Genomic DNA, 14,889 nt, shown 5'->3' with positions numbered 1-14,889 from the left:
CCTTCTTTGAATTTGCCTTACAATTGAAAGCTTGGAGTTTCTCTCTTCTATTTACCTATACAATACATATTAGCTATTGTGAACTATGGTCTGCCCAACAGTGCTGTGTAAAACTAAGAACTTATTCCTCTGATTTGGTACATCTGTTATCCAAACTCTACCTCCCCGTTCCTCCCAGTCTCTAGTAGTGAGCCATTCTGTGTTCAGTTTGAGGTTCTTTATAAAATTTTTTTTGTTCCCACTTATGAAGAACATGAAGTGTTTGTCTTTGCATGTAGCTTGTTTCACTTAACATGATGCTGTCCAGTTCCATCCATTTTACTGAAAAAGACAGGATTTCATTCTTTTGTGATGGCTGAATAATACTGCACTGTGTGTGTGTGTGTGTGTGTGTGTATACTCATTTTCTTCTCCCATTTATCTCGTGATGAACCTCTTGATTGATTTCATATCTTGGCTTTTGTGAACAGTACTATAATAAACATGATAGAGTAGAAATCTCTGATACAATGACTTCATGCCTTATGGATATATACCCAGCAGCAGAATTGCTAGATTATTTGTCAATTCTATTTCCAGATTTTAGGGGCTTTACTGATTTATGTTCCTGCAATGTGATAGATTTTTCTCCACATCCTTGCCAGGATTTGTTACTTTCTGTCTTTTGGATAATAGCCATTCTAACAGGAGTGCAGTGACATCTTCCTGTGGTTTTGATTTGCATTTCCCTGATGACACACAATATTGAGCATTTTTTCACATATTTGTTTGTCATTTATGTTTCTTCTTTGAGAACTGTCTATTGATGTCCTTTGCCCATTTATTAACTGCATTTTTTGTCTTTCTGTTATTGAGTTTTTTTTTTAGTTTCTGATATATTTTGGATATTAATCCTTTGTTGGATAAGTAGCTTGCAAATATTTTTCCCATTCTGTTGGATATCTCTTCATTCTGTTGTTCCCTTTGCTGTGCAGAAGCTTGAGTTTCATAATATCCTATTTGTCTAGTTCTGTTTTTGTTGTTAGTTCCTTTGCAGTCTTATCTAAAAGACAGTATTGCCTATACTCCTGTTTTGAAATGTTCCCCATGTTTTTTTCTAGCAATTTCTTTTTTGTGTCTTATATTTAGGTCTTTCATTCATCTTGAGTTGATTTTTTTGTGTAGTGAAGGGTAGGGATCTAATTTCATTCTTCTACACATATATATCTAATTTTGCCAGAACCATTTATTGAAAAAAGAATATCCTTTATGCAATGTATGTTCTTGGCACCTTTGTTAAAAATCAGTTGGCTGCATTATGTGGATTAATTTCTGAGCTCTATTCTGTTTCACTGATCTATGTGTCTGTTTCATGCCAGTACTCTGTGGTTTTAATTTTCATAATTTTGTAGTATACTTTGAAATTAGACATCATGATGATTTCAGCATTATTTATTTATTTATTCAGAATCACTTGGTTAATTTGCATCTTTTGTGGCTCCATATAAATTTTTCTAATTATGTAAAGAATGTTATTGTTATTTTGATAGATTGCACTGAATCTGTAGATTGCTTTAGGTAGTATGAACATTTTAACAATATTAACTTTTTTAAATCCATGAACAAGGAATGGATATTTCCTTTTTTGTGTCCTTGATGATTTCTTTCAGCAATGTTTAATAATATTCAATGCACAGTTATTTCACTTCATTGGTTAAATTTGTTTTTCAATATTTTATATTTTGAAGCTATTGTGAATAAGATTGCTTTGTTGGTTTCCTTTTCAGCAAGATAATTTTTCATGTATAAAAATGCCTTTGTTTTTCATGTGTGTATTGGTTTTATATCATGAAACTTTGCTGAATTGATTTACCAGTTCTAACAGCTTATCGAGATTTTCCAGGTACATAATCATGTCATCTGCAGACATGGATATATTGACTTCTTCCTTTCCTATTTTGCTGCCTTTTATTTCTTTCTTCTCTCTAACTTCTCTTGCAATGAAAAATTTATCCAAGCCTCACATTTCATGCTGGGGATTGTGTACCAGTTGATGTAAGTTTGAATCAGTGGAATGCAGATAGGGCCTTCCCCAGGTTCTATGGGTAAGCATAGGTGTCCATGGACAATCACACACCCTGAGCTACAGGTTGCAGTGGGGGGCCTAATCCATTCCCTTTCAGGTAAACTCAGGTGACTCTGGAAAATAACTCCCACAGTCACAGTCACAGAGCTGCAGGACACAGAGGTTTCTTACCTAAGCTTCACACAGTGATTGCATGTAATATTGTGGATTATGCACTAGTAGGTGAATGCATAGAGTAGAGGAATACAAATAGGACCCTCCCTAGGCCCCATAGATGAGCACAGGTGTCCCTGAGTCATATAGAACCAACAATCACAGATCGAGAACTTCAGGATTCAGTAGGCTCCTTACCCAGTTCTCACAGCTTGAGGGTCAGTTTAGAGTGGTTTATGGACTGGCCACTGTTAGCCTAAAGCAGAGCAGTGCTGATAAAATACTCTAGGTTTCATAGGTGAGTACAACTTACTCCATGGATTGTACCAACAACCACAGCCCTAGAGCTGCAGGACCAGAAGGGACTTCTTAGAGTACCCACGGGGCAAGCAAGGGTGATGCTGTAACTTGTGCTCTAGCTTCCCAGCACTCTGTGCTTAGAAATGCAGAAGGTATCTTGCTCAAGCTAGATTCTTTGGGGTTGTATAGTGGTCACTGATGATGCTGAGCTTCAAGAAACATAGGGGAACTTCTCTAGATGGTGTGGAGAGCGCAAGAGTAGCTCCAGGATTTGTGTCCAGTAATCCTGCCACTGCAGGATGTAGAGGAGCCTGGCTCTGGGGGTTTCTGGTGGCATTGGGGTACTAGCTGCTCACCAAGTAGAATGGAGCTTGGCAGCGGTTATACAGCAGTAGCTTGGGGCAGGGGCTTTGTAGGGCAGAGGGAGGCAATGTGGATTCCTTTTTTTGAAGCAAAGAAGTCACTTGGACACCATTTCACCCTTTACACAGGGTTTAAAGCCAGGGAAGAACGTGGAGTTCCGTAGTTAGGGCTTCTGCTCTGCGGCAATGGTAGGGGTCAGGGATCTTTCCACTTACCCAGGATATAGGATGGAGTTCCCTGGCCAGGGAGCCGAGGAAGGGGCTGCGGATGTGTTGTTCCTCTCTCTCTGCTGGCTTTTGGAGACTCTGTGCTGTTTGTAGTCCCTGCCAGTTCTTTATTGACATTTTTCCCTCGGTCTCCTGGAACCATGATCCTTCCTTTGTTGTTTGGCTTTGTCTACCTGCTGGTTCGAAGGAATTCTTTAATGCAGCTCTGATCTACAATCAAGACGAAAGTGGAACTTCTCTCTGTAACTGTGGTTGAGGCTCGGAGCCCTGAGCATTTTTTCTCCAATGCCCCTGGTAGTAGCTGTCATGACTACTGCCCAGGGCTACTTCCTTTCAGAAGGGATTTGGAAACACAGGAGCCTCTGCTGGTTTTACTGGGAGCCAAAGGGAAACACTACTGGAATTGTGCTCTTTCCATTTCCCCCTTCTCTGCTATTTTTTCCGAGTGTGTGGGATGGTATAGGATTCATTTTCTCTCCAGCATGAGTTCTGTTACCACACATTCCTGTCAGAAGACCTGAGCAACTCCAGCAAATCTTGGGCTATACATAATCATATCAGTAGAGCATATGTTAACACCATCTTCACTGCTCTCCGCAAGGCGTTGGCTGTCCACATTACGTCATATGTGATGGAGACTTCAGGGAAGAATTCAGGTACCATGGCTAGGGCAGCAATGTGGAATAGGAGCACCATTTTAAGATGCTCCATAGTCAGAAACCATTCAGCAGAAGCAGAAGCTTAGGGCACAGTGCTGCTAGAACAACGTGAGCAACTCCTGAGGGACGCTGAGGGTGCAAACAGTGTCTAATGGACATGCATTACAGTAGACACACTGATGAAGATGATAAAGGTGTAGGTTAGGGCCGGTGCTGTAGCTTACTTGGTTAATCCTCCGCCTGTGGCGCCGGCATCCCATATGGGCACCGGGTTCTAGTCCTGGTTGCCCCTCTTCCAGTCCAGCTCTCTGCTGTGGCCTGGGAAGGCAGTGGAGGATGGCCCAAGTGTTTGGGCCCCTACGCCCGCAGGGGAGACCAGGAGGAGGTGCCTGGCTCCTGGCTTCGGATTGGCGTAGTGCCGGCCGTAGTGGCCATTTGGGGAGTGAACCAACAGAAGGAAGCCCTTTCCCTCTGTCTCTCTCTCTCACTGTCTACAACTCTACCTGTCAAATAAAATAAAATAAAAAAAAAAGAAAGAAGGTGTAGGTTAAAGCCAAAGGTGGGAGCTCTATGTAGGAACAGAGACGTTCAAGATAGGCAGAGAGGGTTGAACAGCCTCCATGAAGGAAGGAAGTGAGGAAGCTCCAAAGAGGAAGTGAGGCAGAGGGAGGTGGGGCTGGTTTCTGGTTTGGGGAAATAGATGCATGAGAATTTTGCAAATGAAAATAAGGAGAAACTGACAGAGTAGGTTTAGAAGAGAAGATTCCATCGCCCCATTTCACATTGCTAAACTCTCTGTTAGCAACTGGAAGGGAGATCTGGACTAAGAAAGGGGAATCTGGAAGGTTCAAGCTACCACATCTCCTGAGAGAATTTGGGGATGGTATTATTTTCATCCACTGTAACATCTGTCTGGCCCCTTTGAACCTTCAGTTATCTAAAAGACCTATTAGAACAATACTATAAAAAAGTTTGCAGGAAAAAACATGTGGTTTTGGTCTGAAGAACTCAGGGGAGGTCAGGAAGCTGGAAGATGTTAGATTCTCCCTCCCAGAAACACCGGGGAGGCAGAACTCATACAATTCAAACAGAATCAAAGAAATAGAGAAGAGGGCATTTTCATCCTTTATATGCCAAGCCTTGCTCAAGTTGGTATCCCCTTGAGAGAAACGCAAAGTATCTCAGTCCAGACCAGACCCTGAGATGTCACGCATGTGTTTCCAGGGCAAAGGAGCAGCCCCGAGAGTGGCAAACACGCATGCAGAGTCATGATGAGCAGCTTCACCAGCTCCGAGGTCTCTGAACACTCTGGATATGAACGTGTCAGGAGCGGGATTCGGTTTCTGCTATTGATTCTTGTGGCGGTGTTCTCCTCCCAGCGTCTGATTGTTCCTGGGGGGCGCTGCATGTTCTGATTTCTGTTCTCTGCTTCTACAAACTGTGTTTCTGAGGGGATCATCATGAGAGCGGTTTTCCTCCCTCAGTTCTTTTTTTCCATTCATCTTCTGCTTCAGCCCAACCAGCCTTCCTGCCTGTAGAGGCATCTGTGAATAGGGGGAGTCTTTCTCTTTCGAGCTCCTTGTGAGCCTGTGCTTGACTGATGTGGTTTGCCCTGCTGTGGCTGTGGGTGGGAAGAGGGCAGCCCACATACGTTTAAATGAAGCCTTGAGTCCATCTAAATACCCTTATGCCAGTGAAGAGCAGACTCAGGAAAATCCATTCATAAAATGGATTCTACCAGCAAATTAAGTCTCAGTAATAAGTTAAGCACATTGCGAAGCCCAAGGGGCTGGATCTAGTTTACCACAACAGTATGTCATTGCTCCCATAAACTATGCTCTTCTTTCTGGTGTTAGAATGGAATAAAGTGCAGGGAGCACAGAGAATCCCTTCCCCGAGACCTACCCCAAACATGGAAACTCCTCAAATGGTTCAGCAATTACCAGCAAAATTGACTACTCCTACATCTCAACACTACCACTTCCCATAGGAAGCTCAGAATAGAGTTGGTCAGTTTGGCAATTACACGCACAGGGATTTGAGACAAAAAATAGAGGAAGTTAGCTTTATTATATAAATTTTTCAATTTAAGTCAATCTACCTGGTCACAGATGGAAAAACCAGGAAGCTATGGTGTTGTCGGTAAGACTGAGGAGGCGAAGGCTGACGTGTGTGAATGTGAGATGTGTCAGTGTGGGGAAGATGCTGTGTGTGGGGGTATACATGTAGGTGAAATGTATAGTATGTCAACATGTATGTGTGTGGATGTGAAGTGTGTAGGGGTAAGTGTATATTGACAGATATTTTCTCTTTTTTTTTTAGAAAAGGCATAGATAATTTATTTTCAATTAGTTATTTTCAATTTTTATTTATTTGAGATACAGTAAAAAAAAAAAAAAGCTCCCATCCTTTGGTCTACTCCCTGAATGCCTGCAACAGCTGCAGCTGGGCCAGGACCAAAGCCAGGAGCTGGGAACTCAGTCCAGGTCTCCATGTGGGTGGCAGGGACTCAGTTACTTGAACCATCATCTGATGCTTTCAGTAGGAAGCTGGAATGGGGGATGGAGCCAGGTACTCCAACCCAGGCCCTCTAATATGGAATGTGGACATCCCAAGTAGTTTCTTAACCACTAGGCCAAACACTTGCCCCAGATGTTTTATTTTCTATGGAATCACAAAGACAGAGAAATACTTTTCCCATGTAACCCCTTTCTCCTTAGGAGCAAAATGTTAATGAAAATGAAGAGTTAGACATGTAAGAAAGAAACTAGGAAGAGAAATTATTTCTAAAATTATTGAAGGGTAGGAATTAAGGCAAGTATATTCTTTTATTTCGAGCTGTGTAATTGGGCTTTAAACAAATTTGAGCCTGGAAAAGAATGGTCATAGTACAGCTGCAACAGCAATGAAATGGACTTTATAGCCCTTTAGGATTTATTATTATTGGGGTCCTCAGAAGAAACAAAACAGGGACAAAAGGGTCTTTAAGCTGGGGACAATTGGGACTAGTGAATGACTCTGTCTTCTCCTGAAGATACAGGTTCATCCCATTTTTTTTTTAAATTTAAAACAAGTTTATTTTATGAATTGAAATACATGAATATAAAGGAGTCTTCAAAAAGTTCAAGAAAATGCATATTATGAGAAATCTATGCATGGATATCAAAATTTTTTTCACACCAAAAAGAAACTTATCCATTCAATTTTAAATGTGCTCTTTGAAGTGCCCTCATAATTTCTATGTGAGGCTATCAGAGCATTATAAGCCAGCCTACTAGCAGACATGCCCAAAGGTGATCAGCATCTTTTAAAACCCTTAAAGTTAGTCAACGTGGTATCACATGAGTAGAATTGACCCATTATCTCCCTCCCTGTAGAAATTTGTTCTGATGAAGCACTGCCAAACAAAAAAATCAATTTTCTTTTTTTATATAAAGCTTTTATTTAATAAATATAAATTTTGTAAGTACAACTTTCAGATTATAGCAGTGACATTTTTGAAGATAAGTGGATATTAACAAAAATGGTGAAATCAAATGATTAAATTGGGACATCCCCTACCTCTGAGATGTTATTCTACTGGTGTCCAAGCTACATTAGATGTGCAACTACATAAAAGCAACCATTCAGAACAATTCTTGCACTATTTCATGTCCTTAATATCAAGTCTACATTTTTCTTTTCCCAATAGTTACCTAACTAAGGTAACAGTTCTCTTACAAATTTCTTTTTTCCTCAATAAATGTGTTATTTAGCTTTTTGAAGATTCATTTATTTATTTGAAAACCAGGGTTAGAGAGTGGAAAAGAGAGAGAGAGAAAGAGAGAGAGAGAGAATTGATTGATTCTCAGGCACAAAGCAAGGAGCTGGATCAGAAGTGGAACAACTGGAACTCTAATGTGTTCATTTAGGATGCCAGCATTGCAGACAACAGCTTAACTTGCTGTGCCAGAACCCACTCTCTTTCAAATTTCATACAATATGAAGTGTTTTCTCTTATTAAAATATTTTCTCCTAAGAAACATGTTCTTGTAATACAACTTGGTGAAAACCTGTACAAACTATAAAGAGGGAAGTGCTATGGTAAGCTAGAAAGCACCCTGAAACTCAGGTGGCTCTCCTTTGAATCTTGCCTCTCTGTTTTACTTGCTGTGAGATCCCGGGACAATTACTAAACATCTCTCTGGCCTGGAATAATAATCCATAATAAGGGATAGTTCTGCGTCACTTGTAGGGTGAAAGAGCACAGAGAATAAGCTAAGGTGAATCATCCAGTAGTTATTCTACACTAATTAACACTAGCAATTTAGTCCAAAATGTTCTTTTGGTTGACAAGGAAAATAGTGTTGAAAACAAAACAAAAGCAAGCTTAAGAGAAACCACCCCATGCCCAAACCCTGAAAGATTTTCTTCCACCCCCCACCCCCCCCCAAAAAAAAAACAAAGTGACTGCATTCTTCTCTTTAGGTGATGCTTCAAGTCAGAGAGCACGTTCCCTGTGATCACTGAAAACCTAAAATATGCCTGGTTTCGCATTTCCCAAGAAAGACAGGTCATATGACTTCCTGTTTTTGCAAAGGGACACAGCGATTCCTCCACAATTTCCACAAACTCCATATGTAATAATGAAATAAGAGCCACAGCAAAGGGTGCAACCCTTACAATGAGTTGCAGCAGAGAAGTCTCCAGACAAATGATCCCAGGATGGGGACCCAAGACAGACTGGCTGACCCATGCTTGTGGAAATCTGCCTTGTGGGAATGGACTTCGCACTCTGAGCATGGGATCCTCTTCCCACATTTGTAGTCCACCATCGGGAATTCAAATGAAATTAGGTCTCATTTAAATTGGATTTTCTCCCATTATGTTAGCATTTACAAAATCTTGCCAATGTTTGGTAACTCACTAATTGGTAATACGATGATTTCAAACTGGATAGTTAAATCGTGTTTCACTGCTGCTGGATAGACGTGTAAGTAGCCTATCAAGAATGTTTTCTTATCTGTTCAGTTTTTTTAAAATATTTATTATTTATTTGAAGGCAGAGTTACAGAGAGGCAGATACAGAGAGAGAGAGGTCTTCCATCTGCTGGTTCACTCCCCAGAGGGCCTCAACGGCTAGAGCTGCGCTGATCTGAAGCCAGGAGCCAGGAGCTTCTTCCTGGTCTCTCACATTGGTGGAGGGGTCATCTTCCACTGCTTTCCCAAGCTGTAGCAGAGAGCTGGCTCAGAAGTGGTGCGGCCAGGACTCAAACTGGCGCCCACATGGGATGCTGGCGCTGCAGGTAGCGGCTTTACCTGCTACGCCACAGCACTGGCCCCTATCTGTTCAGTTTTTATTCTGGAGGGCACACTTCAGTTGGCAAACTTAATATACCTTTAGAAATGAATATTACAGTTCACTTCACTAATCTAAGGACATAGACATTTAAAAATATGCCATGGTATCTTCAGGTAGTTGACTTGTTACTTCTGTTTTTTATTACTCACTTTTATTCAAGTAACACCTGAGAATGATTTGTCTCTTTGATAAATAGTAGTAAAAAGTTTCTGAAAATTAATGTAATAGAAGGATAATTCTTTCTCAAGACCTATGGTTCAGAGGAATTAAGGACTTAAGCTGACACTGTTTAATTTTCTAAGGTTCTTTCACCTTCCCATGTATATCCAGACACTGAAACAAAAATAGTTTGAGCTGGAATTAAACAGCATAACTTTCCCAAGCTGAAGCTAGTTTCAGCAGCATGTCTGCATTGCTTTATTTGACTGCATATTCAGCGATGCTCCTGGTTTTATTTAGGTACTTCTAGAAACACAGGTGTTTGTGGGTCTCATGACCCTGTTAAATATATCCTCGCAGAGAAGATCACAAGTTGAATACAAACAGATACTGATTAATTGGATGACCTTGATACCTCTAAATCTGCTCAACTTTTAGACATCTGTCATTATAATTTAATTGCAATGACATTTTAGATATATTAAATTTCCATTTTAATTGAGAAGTCAGAATTATTTTTCTCACCAAAAAATACTCAAATCCATGAGAAAGAAAAGCACAGATTTTTATCATAAATTCATATATGCCTGGATTACTTCTGTATGTGTACATGGAACACAGTCAAATCCATCACCATCCCATTAGAACTTTATCGTTCAGATTCTAGGTCACCTAAAATTGAAGCAGGCTGGTAGTTTCTTATCATCTTAAGGAAACAGTGTGTCTGCAGAGTCATTGCAAGTTTACCGTTTTATTTGGAGTGAAACCCTCCTTTAATTTAGGTAAGTGTATAAACCTTTTCCATACTACTTTTAGGTTTATGGAGGCCAACAATGAAGAACATGGATCAAGTCAAATTAGCTAAAGAACTCAGCCCCTATGAAGAAAATAGAAGCAACGTTAAAAAACTACAACTGCAGAAGCTTTTTGCCCCCAGTGAATTCACATTTTAAAATTTTACTTTAAAAATTATTTTCACTTTATTTGAAAGACAGAGAAATAAAGACAGGCAAAGAAGATCTTCCATTCAGTAGCACATGCCCTAAATGCCCACAACATCTGGGACTAGGCTGGGCTGAAGCCAGGAGTCCTGAACTTAGTCTAGGTTTCTTACATGGGTGGCAAGGACCCAAGTACTTGAACCCAGACCTACTTTCTCCCAGGGTGTGCAATAGCAAGAATGAAATGGTGTAGCCAGGACTTGAAATATAGGATGCAGTTGTCCCCAGGCAGTGACTTAACCACTGCACCACTCACCTGACCATATACACACACACACATATATATTTAAGTCAGCATATAGTATCACTGCACCAACAGTGGATTTGTTTAAATCATAAAATCTTCTTTGTAAGTCCAATAGCAATATGCTGAAGAGAGTTTCAAGGAGTGGCGCATAATCCATAGGCCCAATCTCATTTCAGGGACATTCCTGGTTAAAACTGGCTCCTCAGACATGATCAGGATCTCAGCTGTCAGAAGCCTTTTCCTCTCTTCACAGAAAAGGAAACATGACCAGGCACAAGTCACGGAGGAGACAACATGCAGCTGTGCAGAAACAAGCCTCAGTGAACACGGAAACAAAGCACTCTCAGTCAAACTCCGTCTCTGCCGCTGTCGTCCTCCACGGCTCTGTGCGTCTACTGATTGACTCTCTTTTCTGACGAGGAACCTATGAAAAAGAGCAGCAAAATATTTCAGATTAAAAAATTAAAAATTCACACCTCTTCTTCCGGTTTAGAGCTAACATAAACTTCTAGACTTGCAAAAAAAAAAAAAAAAGACATTTTATTTATGAGCTCCCCACAAGTTTACACTGAGATACTGAGAGGTGGGAATTGGAGGGTTATTGTTTTAAGCATTGATATGCGCTATTATTTTGTGAAATCAGTTGTGACACAGTTCTAATCATGCCTGGAGAGGAGAGTTCTATACTAATTCTCATTTATGCTGGCGTTTCAGTGGCGTGAGCATTTTCTTGTGAAAGTAAGCCATAGATATTGCTCTTAGGTTCAATATATACTCCACAGAGAAAGATTACTTGCAAAATGAGCTATCTCTAAAAAACATAGTACTGGATACATGACTGTCCAAGCCAAAGAAAAGATCATAATGTATCTTAAAGAGTGGTATGAAAATGGTGGTATATTTTACTAGGACGAAAATAGGATGTCACAAATGAGCATCACTATGGAGACAATTTCAAGAGGTTTATTCTTGGTCACAGGAAAATAGTCATAAAAATGCGAAGAAAGAAGTTATTTACCTCATTAATGATAATTTTTTTAAATGTTTATTTTATACTTATGTTGTACATTTGGTATACCAAATACATGTTGAACTAGCATTTTGGTAACATAAGCAGGCAGGAAGACCGTGAGTTATTTTCCTATGCATAAGAAAACACACTGCTGTGATCTGGGGCTGTTGATGAAAAGGTATCTTAAAACGCTGAGAACAAAAGTTTGAACCCAGAAATATAATTCACTGATCTAACCAATCTGAAGTGAAGAGATTACCTGCTAATACTACCTATCGCTAAGTATCTTCTTAAAAACATTTATTTATTTATTTGAAAGTCAGTGTTACAGGGGTGGGGGGAGAACAGTGTTACAGAGACAGACAGAGAGATCTTCCATCCACTGGTTCACTTCCCAGATGATCACAATGGCCAAGGCTGAGCCAGGCTGAAGCCTAGAGCTGGGAACTTCTTCAGGGTCTTCCTTGTGGGTGGCAGGAGCCCACACACTTGGGCATATTCCTTGATTTCACAGGCCATTAGTAGGAAGTCCGATCGGAAGTGAAGCAATGGAGACCTGAACAGGTGCCTATATGAGATGCTGGTGCTGTAGGTGGAGGATTTTCCCTCTACTCCACAATACTGGCCCCCCTAGGTATCTTAAAATACGGAAAAATGAACTTCTTTGTGATCTGTGAAGTGCTTTATGAAATAGGTATGGCACCAAGAATCATTATTCCCAATGAGATAGGCTGTAGCCTGTCAGGTAATCTATGGTAGAATGGAAATCTGAATAAAACCAAAGGCAGGTCTTTTGTTTCTGGAAGGGAGACAGCAGTTCCCTGCAGAGCGAAGGTAGGAAGAGACTTCTGCCCTGAGACGTGGCTCTGTAGTCATAATGGAAGGAAAGTCAAATTCCCCAAGGGAGGCCCAGGTCCTTACAGTGCTGCAAAGAGGTGGTTTTGCCTCACTGACTGGTGAGGAACTCCACTCAGTAACTGAGCACCTGATGATTGACTGTAATGTTACAGTCTGAGCTGTTATGCTCACAAGAGCGCAGGCTAAACACCCTGATGCAGAAGTGAACTTAGATATGAACCAGGGATGAGGTGGCCAGGGTCCTGTCTTGACTCCACATTGAGATTTGCTGAATTGGAAGCTCTGTGAATAGTAGGAGGGGAAGGGGCGGATGCAACAGAGCCATGAACAGGACTGAGATGACCGGTGTCCATGCACTCACTAACCACCCAGAATGTGGACCCTTACGCACCAACAGTAAGGACACCCAGCAAGCATCCTCACCAGGTGGGATGCAATATATCACATATGCATCACTTTCATTCCTGTGGGTTTTTATCTTCTGTTTAAAAGAATTACTATAATTTTACTTAGCTGGTGGAACTGTAACTATTGCAGACTTATATGCAGTGTTCCCAGCTAAGATCTATCTAGCTGATCTCTCTCTCTCTTTCTGTATACATATATATTATATTGCATTATATTACATATGATATATTATATTATGTATACTACAATATTTAGTACTTAGAAGACCATGGTTAAAAATATTTATAACTTATGGGTTAATGTATATTAAAATATAGTTCTATAGCTTATCTAATATTCCCTTAGTGAAATCATTAACTTTACTGATAAAACTGACTTTTATAGCATTATAATATGAGTGAGGAGGCATTTCTCCTATAATTCTATATTTAAAGGCATAAAACTATCATCTTTAAATTCTGAGTAATCTTCTATGTTAGCCACTGGTAAAAAAATTTTTTTAAAAAGTTTATTTTAATGGGGCTGGCACTGGCACAGCAGGTTAAAGCTCTGGCCTGAAGTGCTGTCATCTCATCTGGGTGCCGGTTCTTGTCCCGGCTGCTCCTCTTCTGATCCTCTTCTGATCCAGTTCTCTGCTATGGCCTGGGATAGCAGTGGAACATGGCCCAAGTCCTTAGGCCCCTCCACCCACATGGGAAACCAGGAAGATGCTCCTGGCTCCTGGCTTTGGATCGGCACAGCTCCAGCTGTTGCAGCCATCTGGGGAGTGAACCAGTGGATGGAAGACCTCTCTCTCTGTCTCTACTTAACTCTGTCTTTCAAATATAAAAATAAATCTTTAAAAAAAGTTTATTTTATCAAAAACATTTTTAAAACTTTAATTTGTTAAAAAATTGTTAATCTTTTACTTCACTCCTCAAATGCCTGCAACAGCAGGAGCTGTGCCAAGCTAAAGCTAGAAGATGGGAACTAAATCTCAAACTCCCACGTGGGTGGCAGGGACCCAACTACTTGAGTCTTGCAGGGTATGCATTAGCAGCAAGCAGGAATTGGGAATAGAGCCAAAACTTGAATCTAGGTACTCTGATGTAGGATGTGAGTATCTTAATTGCTAGGCCAAACATACACCCCCCCCCCCAAATATTTTTAATACTCTATCTGTATTAAAAGGTATGCTAATGCAGTCTCTCAATTTCTTTTATTTTTTACATCTATTAATCAGGTTTTACTATTTACAATGATCCCTGTACAGGAACTTAAAAAATACTCCAACTAATCAGTCATTTTTATTACATGCAAATAAAATGTAATGCTGAGATATAAAGGCAGTTATAAAGAGACACACACTGAAACAGATAATGGCTTTCAGAACAGGGCCATCACAATTTATTTGAATCAAATGCATGTAAAACCAACATATTGTTATATTTTCCATACTGTATAGCATAGCATAATCCCTATTGCTTAGTGGTTGCAATGTAGGTTCTGGAATCAGACTTGCCTGGGCTTGTCTATGTGCTGGACAGGATAAATTATCTCTCTGTAACTCAGTTTCCATATTTGTAAAGCAGGGACCACAGCAGTATTCATATTTTAGGACTGCTATAAATATTAATGATATGTATATAAATATATATAAAACACCTACAATTGTTTCTGGCATGTAGTTAGTGTTATGTATTGAATTGTGCCCCCCAAAAGATGTTTAACTCTTAAACGCGAACCTATGAATATTGGCCTTTTATTGGACATACTATAGGGCCTTTTCAGAGGTCATCAAGCTATGACAAGGTCATAATTGTGTTGGGTGGAACCTAATCCACTATGACTGGTATGCTTATGAAAAGAGGAAAAGCTTGGCACCAACATAAACACAGAGACAAGATAGCCCAGTGAAGACAGAGGCAGAGATTGGAGCTACACTGCCATAACTTGAGGAATACCAAGAGCTACCAAAGCTGAGTGAGGCAGACGAAGGGCCTTCCCAAGAGATCTAGATGAAGCATGACCCTGCCAACACCTTGATTTTGGACTTGCAGAATTCCAGAGCTGGGAAGAATAAGTTTGTGCTCTTTTAAGCTACCCAGTGTGTGGCC

At 40.4% G+C, this 14,889-nt stretch overlaps 1 protein-coding gene across 4 annotated transcripts in view; it reads right to left on the bottom strand.

The window, feature by feature from the left end:
* Positions 1–8,772: 8,772 nt before the first annotated feature.
* Positions 8,773–14,889, bottom strand: part of TNIP3 (TNFAIP3 interacting protein 3) — a 115,327-nt gene continuing 109,210 nt past the window's right edge. For all 4 annotated transcript variants that reach the window (XM_051819818.3, XM_089302573.1, XM_070047668.2 and 1 more), the window contains one exon: positions 8,773–10,939. In XM_051819818.3, the coding sequence (XP_051675778.2) occupies positions 10,908–10,939 (32 nt within the window). In that variant the 3' untranslated portion in view covers positions 8,773–10,907. The remainder of the gene's footprint in view (positions 10,940–14,889) is intronic.

This window comes from Oryctolagus cuniculus, chromosome 8 (genome assembly GCF_051225735.1).
Source record: "Oryctolagus cuniculus isolate XC-2025 breed Fujian yellow rabbit chromosome 8, ASM5122573v1, whole genome shotgun sequence".
In the NCBI taxonomy this organism is placed as follows: Eukaryota; Metazoa; Chordata; class Mammalia; order Lagomorpha; family Leporidae; genus Oryctolagus; species Oryctolagus cuniculus.
This window is presented reverse-complemented; position numbering and strand designations above follow the sequence as displayed.